Here is a 19,355-nt window from a genome sequence, read left to right as displayed (position 1 = left end):
TGGCTGTGAAACTTGCATGACTTATAGAAAACACCTGAAACGCCAGCACCAGCCCTTTCTTCAGAAGATTCTCAACATAAAGTGGGAGGATCGCTGCACTGATGTCAGTGTCCTCACAGAGGCCCAGTATCTTCAGCATTGAAGCCCTGATTATCCAGGACCAGCTGAGGTGGAGAGGGCATTGTGTTCGCATGCCTGATGTATATTTACCAGAATAATTGCTGTACACCCAACTTACCAAAGGAGAAAGGAAATGGGGAGACCAAAAGAAACGCATTAGAGACATCCTCAAGTTGATGTGGCATTGACACCACACACTGTGAGGCAGTAGCCCAGGATAGGAATAACTGGCAAAGATTTGTCCATAAAGGAACATCCATTTTTGAGGAAAGTCACCTTGCCCTGGTGGCAGAAAAATGCCAGAAAAGAAAGGACAGATGACTGTCATGCAGCAATTGTGGCCCAACCCTGACTTCCAACACTATCTGCAATGTCTGCTAATGAGCCTGAGGCTCAAGGATTGGATACCAAAGGACCCATAAAAAATAAAACCTGTGAAAGAGATCATCCTTGACCTTGAGGGATCGACTGTTACTCAATAATTGCCCTGTTCTGTTCATTCCCTCAGAAGCATCTGGCACTGGTTGCTATTCGGAAGACAGGATACTGGGCTATGGCCATTCTTATTTTTTGAGCTACTTAGACATTTCAAATTCATTCTCCCCAACACTTATAGTTTTATCTGTCGCTCTAATCCTTTCGTTCTCTATCAGTGACAAATGCATTGTCCTCCCTGTCTCCTAGGCTTCATATTCTGGGGTCATCTTTGATTTTTCTCTCATCATTTCCCACTTCTTCTCCTCTCTTTTGCAAAGTCCTGTTCTTCATTTTTAATAACACCAAAATCCTTCCTTTCCTTCACCGTAAAACCACTATCCATGCCTTTGTCATTTTTTGCCTTGATTAATGTGTTTTTCTCCTCTGCTCCTGCAAAAACACAACTGCCGCAATCTGTGTCCTCTCTTAGCACTGGCGTCAGGCTACCATGTTGTTCCTTTCTGAATCTCTTCATTTGCTTCCTCACTTACTTCATCAAATGCAAGCTTCTTACCCTCACCTTCAAGTTTCTATGTGATCTTGCCCCCATCTTCATCTCTGTTTCCATTTTCTCTTACTTCCTGTCTGGCTCCCTACATCCCACCTAATCCTTTCCCCTAATTGTTCTTTCTTCTCTTCTGGCTCTCAGGCCATGTCTACAGCTACAGTGTGATAGCACCATAGTGTAGGTACTTCCTACGGCAATGGGGAAGGGGCTTTTCCATTAGTGTAGGTAATCCACCTCCCCAAGCAGCGGTAGGTAGGTTGGCAAAATAATTATTCTATTGACCTAATTGTGTCTACCGCAGTGTTTAGGTTGGCTTGACTTTTAACTATAGACCAGATTTCAGCTGCACACCTTCACCGTCTGCTTATTAACAACCCTCCTGTGTTCATCTGTCAAGCACCTTTCTTTTTCAAATCTTTTCCTAAATCCCATTTTTTCAGCAGTCCTTTTGCAGGACCTTCTCTATCAATAATTTCCACATCTTCCCTTATCTGAACTGTTATCAGACATCTTGTCTTGTATTCACTTTTTTTTATTCTTTGACTATAAACTCTTCATTGTCAGGAATGCAAATACATGAAGTAATAAAACAACTCAATGATTTCTTGACCAGGTGGCCAAAGAACAAGCAGGGTGGTTTGATTTATGGTGCGTTTATGAGCGAGAATGCAAAAAAATCATAGAATTGTGCAAAATGAAGAATCCAACATTTATCAGTGGCCCTGTTAGACTTTTTAGATTGTTTTTAAATTGTCTGAGGTTGTAGGTTCAGGTTTGATTTACCTAATCCAGGTCTGTCTATTGCAAGCAAGAAGAGAAAGGGGAACTTCTCTGCAGAGTTGTACTTTTTATTTCCCTTTACCTTACCCCCCTTAAATTCTCTGACCTGCTGTATATTTACAGGTCTATATTATGCTGGAGACTCAGTTTAAACATTTTATGCAGCAGAAAACTGTTTGAAATGGCTTGACTGGCCAACGTAATAGGAATAAATCATGCTAGAACCATGTATTTAAAAAGTTGTGATAGCCTATTCTCATAGCTAATGAGTATACAAGTATGGCTCAAAGTTTTCTGTTTAGTATTTAAAAACTAGTGATAGTTTCAGTCTCCGGCCTACACAGTTAGGTCAACGTAAGCTGCTTTCATCGACCTAGCTGTGGAAGTGTATTCATTTAAATTTGGCTCCCGCCAACATAAGTGCCTCTACACCAGTAACACCACCTTTCCGAGCAGTGTAGAGTCATAGTCAGTGTAATTAGGCCAACGCAGTGTCAGTGTAGACACTGCATTGCATACACTGACTGTTTCTGGCTTCCAGGAGCCATCCTACAATGCTCCATACTGACAATATAATCAATGCAGGTGTTCCTGGTGAGGATGCACACCTCCAACACAAGGTGCCAAGTGTGTGCACACAAGCAATTTTAATAACTGCTGTGACTGTGTGCTGACTTAAGTTGACATAATTTTGTAGTGTAGACATGGGCTTAGTCAACAGTTATTTCTAATTAACTTTATGTCGATAACTTGCGAGTGAGGGGTTCACTTCTCTTATCACCAAGTTAACATGAAAGACAGCGGGTCTCTGTAACTCTTTGCTCAGTATTAGTCAGTGCTATAGATGTGTGTGTTAAACAGGGCTGTATTAAAGAAGAAAAGGGCAGGCTAGATGGCTTAAGAAACGGATAATGAGATGTGAAGCCTTTTGCCTTTAGGCTGACTGGTTTGAATCAACTTCATGGCTGTGGTAATTGACACCCATGTTTTCAGTCTCTGCAAGGGGGTCAATGAGTTAATTGGTCTTGGAAAGTGAATTTCTTTCTGATCCCCAGAATTGCTCCCTGCAGGTCTGATTTGAAGTTGGTTGACAGGGTGATGTGGATAACTTTGCATTGCACTGCTCATGCTTTCTACTTCTATCTTATAGAGGATTTTTGGTTTTAGGGCTATTAATCTAGCACTGGCATTAATCAGTTCACAAGCATTAAGTTTAAAAAAAAAAAGTATAGGGGAAAATGCTTTCAGCCATTTATGTATATTTGTGTTATCTCTATTGGAATTGTATAATATAGAAATGAAAGATTAATTATATGTTCTGGCTGATGAGATTTCTCTTAACAAATTTCTTCTCCTCTGATAGGTGGTTTGTGACGAAGGTGACAGTTATGCCTACTCTAAATATGGACGATTTTGTCACGAGATCAAAATGAACTATTCTCCATATGTGAATTATTTTACTCGGGTATACTGGAACAGATCCTACTTTGTGTATAAAATCAACACTGTGATATCCTTCCAATCTTGAAAAATCATGGAGACTTCTTTTTGAAGATTGACCATGTATGGAATTAATAGGAGTTCCTATTTTAAAAGTGGCTTTTTTACAGATCGAAGTGGGAGCATGCAGAATGCTTATTCTGTTAGTTTACCAAACTGGAACTCTGGACTACAGCTCAACAAGCAAGAGTACCACCCTCTAAGGAAATGTGAGCACTAATCAATTTTACAGTCTACAAAGTGTGACCATCTTCCATAATTCTTACATTTGTCTTTCCAGTTTTTCCTATTTTGAATCATCCTAATTTTCATGGAAATAAAATGTCTAACTTAAATATTACAACAAATAATTAAATAACTTTTAGATGGACCTATTTTGGAAAATACAGAAAAATTACATTCAGACATTTGGGGATGATTTAAATTCAAGTTGTTATACAGCTTTCATTTTCTAGCATTTGAAACCATCAAAGTGTCCCAAGTAAGAGTCCCTGCAAATAGTTTGATTTTCTGTTAATAGGACTGTCTTTAACTATGTGCATTACTATTACACACACACACACATTCAAACATTTTCTGGGTGTAGGTGTAACATTTTTGTATGAGCTAAATCCTGAAGATTTTATTTAGGCAAAACACCCATAAATTTGACTTCAATGCACGGACAAAGGTGTCCACCTACATGGACAAGTTGGCAGGATTAGGATTTTAGTTTGGACTGAGCAGGTCTTTGGGATTTGTCCACATTAGATAATATATACTTATTCATTTTAATAGATATTATGTAGTTAGTCTTGGTAAAATACGGCCACAATTTTATTTAAAACCCCCACACACAACGAAGTCATGTTAAAACAGTTGATAACTATTTTTTAAATATCTGCATATAATGAATTAAGAGTATACTGTCATGGTATTTTTTCAAAATTTTAGAAAATATTTTGCCTCCTAACTTTACTCCTTTCCCACATCACTCTAGTCAGTTTTCTCAATGAATTCTCCATTTATGCAGTTTATTTTGTTGCAACTTGCTGTGCTTCTGCTATAATAGATGTTTGTTTGCCTCCTATTTTTGGCCTGATCTTGGAGTCCTGAAACAAAACACCGCAAAAGTAAGGGACATCTTGCCTGAGGACTGCAAAACCATTCCCGCTGTGTCTGCTGGAAAAATGTAAATCCAAAGAATTCAACTTCTATGAAGTGAGCATATACAGCAAGAATATGGTGCAGGGGTATGCTTACCATTTCCTCTGCACATAGGTTTATTTATTGTTATACTAACAGTGCTGCATTAACAAACAACTCTGGAGGGATCTTTTTTTCAAAATTCTTTATTGTTGCAAATGTTGTCATATCTGTAGTCCAGTTTTCATTTCTAGATGTGCTAATTTTTGAGACCTGAAAACCTTGACAATGTTTTAAATTATCCACTTTATTTGAAACCATGACTCAGATAAATCCATTAAACAAAATAATAATGGGCTCAGTGATCTGAAGGAAAAATGGTTTTTAGTATAATTGAGTGACAGGGTACAGTAAGTAGCCTTATATCAGATGTAGCCTTGACACATCCATTATATTAAGAATGGGTGTGGGTGTTTGTGTGTATTATATATAAAGTCTACTCACAATGTGCACTCTTTGTGTGTTTATACACATATGCACTTGTGTATACTGCACTGAACATTTTTCAGACTTTTCAGTCACTACAGTAAACTAATGTATTATCTTCAGCTACTGCAAGCTTGGGGAACCTTTTAGTGGTCTTTTCTGTATGTGATAGAATGAACGTAGATGTATTTAATATTTTGAAATAATTGTAGAACTCCAGATGCAGTTGGAGTTCATTATGATTGACCGACTGTCAGGGATGTCATACTTATGTCTCATTCCTAGTAAACGCATGAGCCTAAACATTAATGAATTCCATTTCATAATAGCAATAAGGCATTCCAGGTAGTGAATTTCAGGGTGACTGTTGCACTCCTTGTTGGCTGAAGCCACTTAGCCAATGGCCTCATGCCTTATAACAGCATTCAATGTGCAATATTTTAATTACCCTGCAATGGACTGCCTATTGTGTTTTACTGCAGTGCTGTGTGTGTATAGTACTTACTAGTACATAGTGTGAATACATACACATAGAATACATATGTATAGAAAAATGCAGCTAACGGCCATTCTACACATCTGAAAATAAATCCCAGCTGTAGCACATTGGCCTTTATACATTTGAATAGACATGTTAGCTCTTGTTTGAACCGTGATATAATATTATTAAGTGTTGTCATTCTTTTTAAGTAATGATGCTACTTCCGTTGATTCTGCTTTAGGAGAATCAAAATTAGGAGGATTTTTAATGTGTTCATTATTTTTTATATATATATATTAGAAAAAATTGTATCACAGCAGCATTGGGTTATCAGGCTAAAGAAAACAGAAAAAGAATCTCTTGTAACTATGGGAAAATGTAGCCATTTGTAATCCCTGTTAAAAGGCAAAAATATTTAAATAATTAACCTAAAAATCAAAACTTTGGTTTGAACATCCAATCCAGTTGCTGACCTGCTTATGAAGTAGCCAAAAAAAGTGTCATCTACTAAAGGTCTATTCTGTTTCCCACTTTTTGTGTAGAACACAGGTTCTATGGTGTTCCCGGGAAGGATTAAATAGGGCTTTTCATATAAGTAAGCTGCAGTTATGCCCTAACTTGCTTTCCAGCTTAGGTCACTAGCATTACAAGCCTACTAAATGAATAAAAACTCATGGTTGTGAGGGTGGGAGAACATACTGAAAAATCACATCTGTTTTACTGTAGAAATTGCGATCCATTTGAAATATGTGCCTTGAAAGCTTTATTAAACAAAATCTTTCAACTTGTGTTTATTTTTGTGAAGATTTTTAATCCATTTCCTCTGGTTTATAGAGTTTCAATTGTATCTTATTTTCAGCAGGAAAAGATCCTAGCAACCTCCTTGAAAGGTGCTGCTGCTGTGAATGGCACAGCTAGCGTCGTGCCAGCCATTTTGTTCACAACCATTGACTCCACCAGCCCAGAAAGACTGATAAATTTACATGGCAAGTTGTTGTTTTTGTTCTGGCTTACTTCCTCCTTCCCCCTGTGAGCCCTCAATGAACAAAAATATTATCGGAAAAGGTTATGGAAGATTGAGCAATAAAATACTCCTAACCTTTCACTTTAGATCTCTGGTTTCAGATTTAGTCAGATCACAAGTGAAATGAGATTGGTGATCTCAGCCTAAAGCATACTTATCCAGACTGAGTCCAAACTACCACATAATTTGACACAATTTTGCATGACTGTCTAGAAGAAATGTAGGACTGGATTAGCAAGGGTGAAAGAGGTCATGATTAAGATGCTTTGTCCAAACGATGCAACACTCTCATTAATTAATACATTGAAAGAGCACTTTCACTTCCTCCAAAATAAATAATATTTTTTAGCTAACTGACAGCTGCCATCCTTAGGAAACAAAAGCTAGTGTTACAAAGAACAAGTGTTTAATAGACATTTTAGGTTTTTCTAGTTACTCACATTGTTGCATATTAAAATATAAATAGTAAATATTTAGGGACCAAATCTAGCTTGTCTTACTCATGTAATTAGTGTCCAGTCAAATATCCCTTTGGCTTCACAGGAATAAAAACTTCAAGATTAGGTCCTAGATTTGTAAATTTTCAGTGAACCACATGTTGATTACCAATGTTAACTTTATACAATCCCTGTATTTTGACCAAAACCGATATGTGTGTGCAGATGCATTTAGAGAGTTCTTCTATCCTGCAATCATGTTTTGGAGACTTTAAATGTGTAATTATTATTACTAATGGCAGTTAAACTGCTAAATCCCCTTGTACTGATATGCAAATAGATTCCAAAGTACATTGGAATAAGGATGTAGCAAAAATTGAGCTTATTTCAATTCAAGTAGGCTTGGCAGGATTGGATTATTGTGATGGATAATATAAATATTTAAGCATTTTTTTTTAAATTTTTATCTAGTGAAATGTTCACAGTTGTGAAAAATTATTGGTGGGTCAGACCATTATTTACTGACAGATTTTAAGATTCAAAAAGTTAAATCTTTAACTGTTAAAACACAAATTGTCAAAATCAGATATCAAAATGTTCACTGAATACCCTTAATCAAACTCTAAGTTCTTAGGCAAAGAAAGAAAAATGCTACCTATCTGTAAGTTTTCAATTATGGATGGAAATTTTTTTGTTGGTTTGTGTGTGTACAGTGAAGTCAATGTTTACCTACATTTACTGATAAAAATCTAATCCTTCCAAGCCTAAATACTGTACAAGCAATATTTCACTGAAATAATACCTCATCTTTAAGCTGTTTAATCATGTGTTGAATATTCTTAATACTGAATTTTAGTAAAGTAGTGGAAGCTAAGGGAACATGCAGTGCATGTTTATACAGTAACCATTCTTTTTACGTTATCAGTGCAGCCAAATATGTTTAAAGACTTTTCTGAACTGTTTAGTACCTTAATTGCTGTTCAAATGTGTTACTAGAACTGGTGATATTTTAGACATCAGTACAATTAAATGCATGTGTGATTCTACTTTTGAAAGTGATGAGATTATAAAGGTTTTTTTATTTGATGGGGAAAAGGGGTGCGTGCAGTGTATTATATAAAATTTATCGTTGTACTTTGAGTACAGAAACATCTTGCTGGCAATGCTTTATTTTTTCCTGTTGACACTTATTGGTAGTGCATGTGGCATAATTGACATGTCCAATCATGTGCAAGTATTTAATGACAAATCTAAAAGAAATTGTACTGTCTGTCTTCTGGGACAGATCGCTCTCAATACAGTTGGTATACCGTAACTATTTTCTCCTATGACAGACGTTTCAGCTTTGCAAAAGACTAAATGCTAAAACTGATGAATATGGATCACTTGAGACAAACTTTTTACCTTTGCTTTTGAGACCTCAAATATTCTTTCATAAGGAAAGAAGTTTCTTAGTTTATGGTAAAATAACCTGCTTGTTCTGTTACAGTAAGAAAATTGTTTTTGTATTTTTTGCTTACACAATAACTTTCAAGTTGGTTAAAAGATTGTGTAAAGTTCTTCAGATATTTCTGTCTTTTGGTGCAGAATAATAATCACAAAGCACTTCAGCAATATCCAACCTCTTAAAGCTGGATCCATATATCACAGTGACCATGACTAGCTGTTGAGAAACATATTGGTACAAACTAGACCAGCAAAATAAAAGATGTTTCATGTCAAATGATGAGGTGGGAGGAAAAAAATCTAATTTTCTAGCTAAACACTCTCTTTTTTCAGGGATAAATAAAACTGGAAGGGAATCACTAAACAAACTCAAATACTTAACCATAAAATTTTGCATCAACTAATATACTTACTCATCTTGTGCATGTGTTATATGTACAAGGAAGCATTAATATAGTAGATTCTTGCTATTGTTATGTTTATATGGTGCTGCTAGTACAATTAGGGTTTTCAACTCAGATTGTGGTTTGTATCCATTTACTGCATGGTTATGTGAAATTTGGAAATGACTTCATTTTTATCTGGGATTTTTACAGTTGTTGGAAACATTTGGTGGGAAATTGTCAGGAAAAAGTTGATAGACAGTATGATATATACTAAAAATTGTAGTAAATTGGATTTGATTGGATCCTTGAAGCCCAATTCTTAACAATACTATGTCTTAATAATTAGTTCATCAAAAATTTTCCCTTTAAAACTTTGCAGGAAATAAGTCTCATCTTAAAATCATATTACTGAATATCTTAGAATATCCAAGGACATGAATGACTTTTTTCAAGCCGCATAACAAAATGAGCTTGTTTTAGCTGTGATGAGAATCAAGTCTATTGTAATCTTAAAGTATGTCTGTATACATATACACATCTTTATTTAAGACCAAGGCCCTGACTTACTCAGTTTGCTGATTGACTGTGATTTAAAGCAAAATATAGCATTATGATACATCGGTTTAAGACACTTTGGACAAATCTGAGTGTCAAGCAAAAGCACCAATCAATTTTGGCAGTATTGCAGCCTCTTGCCTTCAGGACTTTGTCTCCCAGATTCTCTAGTCCTTGTTCTGCCTCACTATCTGAAGCATACTCCAGTTCCTGCTTGACTGAAAATAAATTAGATACTAAGGTGCCTATTACCTTTCTAATAGATAAAACTAAGTTTCTCAGTAGGATTTGAAAGGCAGACTTAAAAATAAAAGAATATTACACCTATAGAATGCTACTTAAATGCACAGCTGGTAGCCCTAATGTCTTCCTTTGGCCACAGGACTCTGAACTGTTGAATGAGATGGTCTTGAGGGCTCCTGTTGTTCCCAGGAATTTGATCTCAAGGTCAGCCAGTAGCTCTCAGAAACTTATGGAAGACATAAGAACTCCTGCTCAGTACAATAACTTAACGTGTTCAGTCTCTTCAGTTAAGTCTTTACACTTTCCTGCATTGAGGGATGTTATCTCTTAACTAAAACTTTTGTAGCGAGTAGGTACATATAAATTCAACCCTAAGCTAGTCTCCATTCTGAAGATAAGCAGACTGACTGCTGCTGAAGAATGTAGACCTAGTCACAGTGTGACTGTGAATAAAAAACCATGGGGACAGTGTTAGAGCTGCAATAGAGGTCTCCCTACAGGATGGGGAGCAGACAGATACCGGACACTGTGTTGGTATATAATACTCTAAATACTCTTTAGTGATTAAGAAAGAAACCTTACTCACTCCACATTCACACCCCAAACATACTATGCCAGAGTCCAAAGGTCAGAATGGTCCGGATGGCCAGTCGAGATTCCTTCCAATCATAAGATGCGGGGAGACGGCGAAAACCACATCTATATCCACATGGGATTCTGGATCAATAAACAACTCAGATTTGCAGAAATCATAGGCAACCATTTATAGTCCATTCTGTTGTGTCATTGGTTCTTTGCCTGATTTTACTAGGCCTTCTACCCACACAATTCCAAAGAGACAATCCTGGGCGGGCTGCCATGATCCAAGGCATGCCATTTCCTCCAATTCTTATACAATTGTATATCAGTCCAGCTGGTGTGGTGTCCTTTTCTGCTGATTTTTCCGTATATTTTTCAGAAAATAAGATTGTTTTTACACAAATAGTTCTTGCTTCGGTTGCCAATTTGTAATGCACGTATTCATGTTAAGCACGTGTCATTCATACCAGGCCTCAGTGACCTACAACATATTACGTGAATATATGAATTTCAATATATATCTTCCAACATTTCCCCCTCTTGGTATATGATTAATGCCATTAATTATCGTATCACTTTATAATTTTACAAGCAATTCCATTTTATATATCACTTACTCCAAAACTTGTTGCTTTCTTATTCGGCAGTATAAACGTAGTATAATAAAGGTTAACAAAATCATTAATGCAAATAATATGACAATAGGATGTAGCCTTAAATTTAGAAGAGCTGTGACATTGGGAGACCATCCTTTAAAAATATTCTAATGAGAAATTGCCAATTCTATTTGCCATCCTTCTCCATTAATAATTTTTGGCAACACCCAGGCCATTGCTGCTTTTCTTTGCTTCCCTGTGTTATGTAACAGCATTCTGCCTTTCCACTCTTCCCTCAGAGTGGCTTGATTCCAATTAAACTCCATACATTTCTTCCATCCTGCAATTCATTGATTCCATATATGAGGATCTTTGAACCATTCAAAAGGCCATTGCCCATTACTTAACAGATTAACCATTCTCTCTATGTATTGTATCCCATAAGTTTGCATCTGTATGCATCGTATTGCTAGTACAGTTTCATTTTAAATCTATCTGGTGTGTCTGAGATTGACATTTAGAGAAGTTTTCAAGGCTTGGGGTTGTTTCAGTTAGAGTTCCACACTTCTTATTCTTTGTTCCAATAATGCACCAAAATCGTGTCACATATGTCTGTATAGCCCCTGAAACCTTACCCAAAGCTGATGTTTTCCCTTGTAACGTCTTAATATTAAATGAGTTTAAAGCTCCAGAACCAATACTACCTATGATATATTCCTATACCTCTCTTATTTCCTATAGTCCTGTCTCCCCATTGTTGTTGCCACGCTTGTAATAGAGGCAAGGCATATGGAATACGCTCTGGATGTTGTGCACTATGTTTACTTTCTCTCCTTCCAACCAGATTGTTTGATCCACAATAGTTGGGGCTTTGACATCTTCTCCCCTCCTATATGGATGGTCGTCTGCCATGATTCTTGGTGCAATCTTGTTTACTGGTGTCTGATTAATAAACACACACACACAAAAAAAACCTATATCCCTGAAAATATATTCCCCATTCATTTTCCTAAAGCAACTCTATCTTCTCATTATGGAAGGATTTGCCATTACACCATATTCCCATAATTTAAGGGCATTGACTCATTCCATCCCCCATGAGTATTATCCAATTCTTGTTCTTTAGTCACATCTAGGGTGACTACATCAAATCCCAAACTCCAAAAAGTACAGTTCAGAGTACTCCTATTCAGATTTTTCTCATCGTAACTAAATCTAAACATTAGGTGACCGTTCCCCCGCCTTAGTATGTACAAATATCTCCATTGCTCTTCCAAATCTTTTGGCTTTAGGTATTCCCATGTCACATTTTTGCCATCTTCCCGCCTTATTTCAAATTTTACCTCAAAAAGTTTTTTTTTTTACATCTTGTTTTGTTTGGTCCTGTTTTTCCCATTATGTCCCACAAATAGTTGAATGTATTCCCTTTGATCCATACCTCCATCCTAGAGGTGCTCCCATATGTATATCCATGTACCCCTAAATTTCCCCAAATATTCAAAAAACATAAAACCCAAAAAACACATCTCCACCCTTTTTGAATTATGAGGATCCTCAATGTTGAAGCCATGGCCATTATTCCATAGGAATAATGCCCGATGCTTCCGGCCGTATTATTCAAAATACTTAGACTAACCTCTTCTATTTTCACTCAAGTTCCGGTATTTTTTTTCTTCCTAAAATACAACACACACAACACAATTCTTCTACTAAGCACAAAATGCAAAGGAAAGCAAGCATAAGAAATAAACCAATTACAAAAATTGTAGCACCATATCCACACTCCAAATCCAAGGTCCGTACAGGATAATCTCCAGTGCAATTGGGCATTCCTTTCTCTCTGTAAGATAAACTAAAAGCAAAAGAAAGGATCATCATTTAATCTTTAGGCCATAACTAATTGCGATGTGTGGACATACTTTCCCTTTTCCCCCTTGTTATTCTGCACTGCAGTAGATGAAATTTTATTCATGGTGGAAAATGATCCAACCCATTTAGACTCCCGGACATGATTTTCTCAATGTTAATTTCAAATACATTACTCTATCTCCAATTTTCCATAACTTACTGTCCTGAGCCACACAAGAATCCACAGTCTCTTCCTTTTTCAGTGGCATCAGTCAGTTTAAATTCCATTTTCTTAAGTTCTATCGGTAACTCCCTTACCCACTGGGTAACTGATACCTCTTCTTCTTCTGGGTAAAATAAAGGGCTCCACAATCTCATAGGCCTTCTGTGATGCTCTGTACTTCAGGAGAACCCCCTGAACCCCCATGTTCATCCATATCATGTGATTGTGTGGTATCCAATGCAAAGTTTGTCATGTCGGGTGTCTTCGGAAGGCTCATGATGCACTGAGCATTGTTGTGGTTATAGTAATGTTATAGGTTGTAGTTTCATATATATAGTTATGAGGCTGAAAATGTGTCCTCATGGCTTCAAACAAGCCCAGGAAACTCTCCGGAGCAAAGAGGCAATTCACACACCATCAGGGCATGTATGGGACAAACCCAGCCCAGCCTCACAGGAACAAAGGTCACTGGCCTAAGCAGCAACAAAAGATCTGTTGGACTCCCTTGGTCAGTCAGGGACTACGATGAGGTAATGCTTACTTGACTCTGAAGGGGTTGGGTGGCAAAGCCAAGAGGGAAGAAAGGACGTGATAAAAGGAAGAGACGTTTGCCATGCTCTCTCTTCCACCTCCAGCTAGAGACACCACCAACAAGCGACTGAAGTGCTGATCAAAGAGGAGAGCCTGGCTGAAGGGCAACCAATCAGCCTATGGTGAGAAGCATCTAAGTTTGTAAGGGCATTGAAAGTGTTAAGATCAGCTTAGAATGCGTTTTGCTTTTATTTCATTTGACCAGATCTGACTTGTTGTGCTTTAACTTGTAATCACTTAAAATCTCTTTTATAGTTAATAAATTTGTTTATTCTACCTGAAGCAGTGCGTTTGGTTTGAAGCATGTCAGAGACTCCCCTTGGGATAACAAGCCTGGTACACATCAATTTCTTTAAGTTGGTGAATTCATATAAGCTTGCAGCATCCAGTGTGCATAACTGGATACTGCAAGATGGAGGTTCCTAGGGTTGTGTCTGGGACTGGAGATATTGACTAGTATGATTCGGTTGCACAATCCAAGCAGCGGTTGGCCAAAAGTGCTCACTCACGTAGTTGGGAGCAGCTTACATGCCAGAGGCATGAACGTCCTGGGAGTGGGGGTTCTCACAGCAGCGTAAGGCTGGCTCTCAGAGCCAGTAATTGGAGTGGCCTAGCAGATCACTGGTCCAGATAACACCAGGGGAACATCACACCTTCAAAAGAGAATTTGATAAGGCTGGTAGCCAGTACCCAATTGATCATTACTTCAGATTTGCCTCCAACACCACTGGCAATTTATCATCCCAATTTTTGCCAGTTTCTTGCACCACTATGCGTAGAGCTTGTTTAATAGTTTGATTCATCCTTTCTACTGTCCCTGACAATTGAGGAGGATAAGGGGTATGTTGTTGCTTTATTCCTAAAGCAATTAATAAACTTTTAACTACCCCTCCCACAAAACGTGGCCCATTATCTGAATGAATTACTTTTGGAGTTCCATATCTACTAAACCAGGGGTGGCCAACCTGTGACTCTGGAGCCACATGTGGCTCTTCAGAAGTTAATATGCGGCTCCTTGTATAGGCACCGACTGGGGCTGGAGCTACAGGTGCAAACTTTCCAATGTGCTGTGGGGGTGCTCACTGCTCAACCCCTGGCTCTGCCACAGGCCCTGCCCCCACTCCACCCCTTCCTGCCCCCTCCCCTGAGCCTGCTTTGCCTTTGCTCCTCCCACTCCCCCTCTGAGCCTCCTGCATGCCACAAAACAGCTCGTTGGGAGGTGTGGGGAGGTGCTCATCGGCGGGGCTGCCAGTGGGCAGGAGTCACTGGGAGCTGGGGGAGCTCATTGGGGGCTGCTGACGTATTACTGTGGCTCCTTGGCAATGTACATTGGTAAATTCTGGCTCCTTCTCAGGCTCAGGTTGGCCACCCCTGTACTAAACACTACTTCCCACAACTTTTTGGCAGTGGTCTCTGCAGTATGATTTCTGGTGGGAATTGCCTCCACCCATCAAAAAAGGAATCTACTACCACTAATAAATACTGATTCCCCTTTGGGTCTTAGGCAATCTATCAATATAATCAACCTGTAGTTTATTCCATGGCCCCACAATTCTTTGGGGGGGGGGGGCATGGTCCTGAATTTGGTGGTCTATTCCTGTCTGCTGCACACCTTATGCAGTTTTTAACAAAGTTTTCTACATCCTCTGGCACCTTAGGCCATATTCCAATTTGTTTTACCCTAAAGAGAGTATTCTCTATTCCTTGATGGGCCATAGGGTGACACAGGTTAATAATCTCTTCTCTTTGAAGTTTGTCAGGTACCCACTTTACCTCTCCTGTTTTCTTATTCACCGCATAGCCACCTTGTATATTCCAGTTTCCCCATCTTTCCTCAGGTTTAACCTCCTGTTTTATGGCTTGAGTTCTAGTAACTACCATAACTCGTAAAGGTTCCTTTGCTGCTAATTTAGCTAAAGCATCTGCTTTATCATGCCAATATTTTTCATTCCCTTCTCGCTTTTGATGACCTTTAATACGTCTTAGTCTTAATTTTCCTGTGTGTTTTTTCAACCATAGATGGATTTCCAATGCTCCTTTGGACTAATTTTCCCCCTCAGCTGTTTCCCAATGATTCTTTTTCCAAATCCCAGTCTAGTAGAACAGTCCTTGTACCACAAAGTCTGAATCCATAGAGACAAAGACAGTCTGCAACATTATTTTTCTATTTAAGCAGATCACTAAGAGCTCTGACCTCTGCACCCTGAGCTGAAGTCATACTCATACACAAACATTTCTAATACTTCTTGACCTTAAGTTCTTCAGTGGGAGGGATAGCTCAGTGGTTTGAGCATTGGCCTGCTAAACCCAGAGTTGTGAGTTCAATCTTTGAGGGGGCCATTTAGGGATCTGGGGCAAAAATTGGGAATTGGTCCTGCTTTGAGCAGGGGGTTGAACTAGGTCTCCTCCAGAGGTCCCTTCTAACCCTGATATTCTTTGCTTCTTGCTTCGGTTGCCAACTTGCAATGCACATATTCATGTCAAGCATGCATCATTCATACCAGGCCTCAATGACCTATAACATATTATGCGAATAAATATATATATTGATTATATATATATATATATCCCAACAACAGCTATTTTAGACTTAATTCCTCCTTGTTGGTCAGAATCATTCAGGAATGTGAAGGTAGAAAGCAATTTGAGTGACATTGATCACAAAATGGTAGATTTTTGTGATTCTAAGGCAAGGAAGGGAGTGAGATTACACCATATTTGCTCACACGATACTATTAATTTCTGAAAGGCCTCTCTCATTTTTTCCACCAGTCAAGGAGCATCCCCCTTCCTGGGACCTCAATCTTGTTTAGCTGGCTTGATGGAACCTCCTTTTGGACCAGTGGCAACCTACTCTCTGTATAGCATTCCTCAATGAAGGTGGCATTCTTGGTAGCCATCTCCTTGACTATAAAAGTCCATGAAATACAGGCCCTTGTATTTATATTTCATAAAGTTACCCGAAGACCACCTCCAAATTTTTGCCTGGGATGGTCTTGGTCTTTCACCTTAATCAATCCATATACCTTCTGTTCTTCTTTCCAAAACCCCACTCTACTACAGCAGAAGTAAAACTACATGCTTTGGCTGTATTGTGAGCTTTAGCCTTTTATCTGGACAGAACAAAACAATTTAGAACACTGCCCTGGCTATATATGGCTTTCACAGAAAGAAGGTATCTTATTTCCATTCAGAGATTATCAAAGTGGATCTCAAACTGCTTCAAGGCTTGCTCACAGGGAGCAAACTGACATGACGTGGCAGTTTCCCTGGCCAACATTCTAATTTCTGAGACCTATAGAACAGCTACCTGGAGTTTGAGCCGCATATTCTTCTCACATTAAACTCTGATCCAGGCTCCCAGATCAGATGCTAACTTTGGTTGAGCTGTCCTACAGTCACTATTCAAGTAAGGACTCTTCTCCCTCCTCCACTTGAAAGAAATGCTTGTCAGTCACCAAGCATAGAAGCTGAGTGGACAATTGGAGAGAATGGTTACCTACCCTACAATTCCAGTGTTTCTTCTCCTCCCCAAGATTTGTTGCCCACGCAGATTCCACAACCCACACTCCTTCCCCACTAATTGGAGTCATAGCCATGTGGCAAAGAAATTGAAGGACAGTTGCAGCCCTCCTGCCTTTTACATTTTCAGCTAACATGGCCAGGGAGTGTGAGGCATGCAGTTGCAGCCACAATGGATACTAATATTTAAAAGTTTGATCTTGCATGCATGGTGTGATGCTGGCAGACCAGGTCAGGTGAGGGCTACAGATCAATTTACTTGTGTGGTTGAATAGATCAAAGTGAGTGTTAAGAGTTTATTCAGATGTTTAAACTTCATGAAGATTAGTGGACTGTTTCTTGTATTGTTTTCACTTAACTCTGCCTGTTATAGTGCAAGAGCAAACGTTTACATTGTGTCTAGCCCTGTCACCAAGTAACCCATCAAAGGCAAATGAAGGCTTGGGGAATGCAAATGAAGAAGAGTGCTAATTTCAAAGCAAGCGGCTATTGTGTGAAATGACTTGAGGTTAAAGACTTTAAGTGCATTCCTCACTCATCCTCAAAGGAAAAGGACGTGTGGGGTAATGACAGTTTCAGCTTGGTTTCTATAAGAAGCAGCTATACATTTGTTTCATGAAAAGATCCTTTATCTCTGGACTGTTTGGATTCTTACAGGGCAGTGTACCGGATGCAAAGTGGAGATCCCTAGAGACAATCTGGGTACCCTGAAAAGACTTTTGGGAAACTAGCAGTTTATTGCTGCCACCATTTGGAATTACAGACTGACTCACCTGTTGTGATATTTTGCCTGCTTTGGCCTCTCACTGGTTCTCATTTCTTCTTCTTAGCTGATGAATCTATAGTTGGCTTACTGGGGAATTGGCTGCTGGCATGGTCTTTGGTGTGAGATCTGGAGTGCCGGTTGATCTGGGGTGGGTGACTGGTCACTTGGGACTGGAAGCAACCTGATGTGGTGTGATTTTTGGTGCAGGTGACCTTTTATCATTGAGTCCAGCTTCTCTGGGTGGTGGAATGGACTTGAGGGTCTAGGGGGACCTTGTCTCCATGGTAGAACTGGTATAGAGATCCAGAAGTTCGCATTTGTTGCTGGCTTGGTGTGTTCCACAATCAGATTTCACCATCAGCTTAGGGTGTTTGCCCTGTTTTCTGGCAGTCTACCCTGGGTTGGGTACTCCCAGTTGTGGGCCACTTCAGACTGTGTGGCCCATGGAATATACATACGTTTCAAAGATCCACATGTGACGGGTTCCCTCTGGAGTGCCACCTGGAACTGGGGTATCATTGAGCCCTCTGACCCACCAGCATGGGCTCCCTCTCGCCCTGTGCTGCTGTGACAAGCTGCAGACATGCTCCCGGTCTTAGAGTTCCGCCAGCATACACACAAGATAGGGACACACCCAGCTGCAGTTACATGCAAGCTCTCTGCCTAGCCACTGCATGAACCAACAATAGATATACCTTGGCTGTAGCTTCTCTCAGCTCCCCAGGCACCCCCCCCCCCCCGGAGTATAAACCAAGAATTATATCATCTTGCACTGTACAGAGTAAGCTCAGAGTTCGCACATACACACCCCACGTAGAGAGGAATATGCAACAGCCTTTGCCCCTTGAGCTATGATTTTCCACACACTTCACTCCAACTCCCTGGTTTAGATTAAAACAAAACCAAGTTTATTAACTACAAAAGACAGATTTTAAGTGATAACGGATAGCAAACAGATCAAAGCAGATTACCTAGTAAATAAACAAAATGCAAAGTAAGTTCAATACACTAGCTAGATCAGATATGAATTAGCAGATTCTCACCCTAACTGATAGTACAAGCAGACTTGTAGATTCTTAAGGCATAAGCTTTACAGCTTGGGTTTCTCAGATCTTCATACGCAGGCTAGAAATCCCTTTAAACTCAGTCCAGCACTTCCCCTAGTTCAGTCTTTGTTCTTCAGGTGTTTCCAGGAATCCTCTTGTGTGGGTAGTGAAGAGCAGACGATGTCACTCCTTGCCTTATACAGCTTTTGCATGTGGTGGAAACCATTTGTTTCAAAACTTGGTTCCCATACTGGTTTGTGGAAAAATACTGACAGCCCAAGATGGAGTCCATAATCATGTGGCGTGGTCACATGTCCTTTTAGAGTCATAGCAACCATTACTGGCCCTCAGGAGTGTTCAGGAAGGCTCACCAGGTGGGAGATAAGCTTCTCCTAAGGCTTATTGTTTTCCCTAATGGCTTATTGCCCTGAATAGGCCCTTCCCAACCAGTTATCTAGACTGAAAGCAGCTAGTGGGCATTACTCAGGTGTAACTATATAAATACTGACTACATATCTGTATGTTAAATAACTTTAGATACAAAAATGATACATACAAATCAGATAATCATATTCAGCAAATCATAACTTTAATACCTCACATGACTTATCTTGTA

General features: G+C 39.1%; 1 protein-coding gene across 9 annotated transcripts in view; it reads left to right on the top strand.

Moving 5' to 3' along the window:
- The window catches only part of DPY19L4 (dpy-19 like 4), a 51,257-nt gene extending 41,933 nt beyond the window's left edge, over positions 1-9,324 (top strand). For 8 of the 9 annotated variants that reach the window (XM_043539344.1, XM_037892277.2, XM_037892276.2 and 5 more), the window contains one exon: positions 3,249-9,324. In XM_043539344.1, the coding sequence (XP_043395279.1) occupies positions 3,249-3,413 (165 nt within the window). In that variant the 3' untranslated portion in view covers positions 3,414-9,324. The remainder of the gene's footprint in view (positions 1-3,248) is intronic. The other variant, XR_006288431.1, reaches the window with a different exon arrangement.
- The last annotated feature ends 10,031 nt before the right edge of the window (positions 9,325-19,355 follow it).

Source organism: Chelonia mydas, chromosome 2 (assembly GCF_015237465.2).
Source record: "Chelonia mydas isolate rCheMyd1 chromosome 2, rCheMyd1.pri.v2, whole genome shotgun sequence".
Classification (NCBI taxonomy): Eukaryota; Metazoa; Chordata; order Testudines; family Cheloniidae; genus Chelonia; species Chelonia mydas.
Note: the sequence above shows the minus strand (reverse complement) of the source record. Positions and strands in the feature narration are given on the sequence as shown.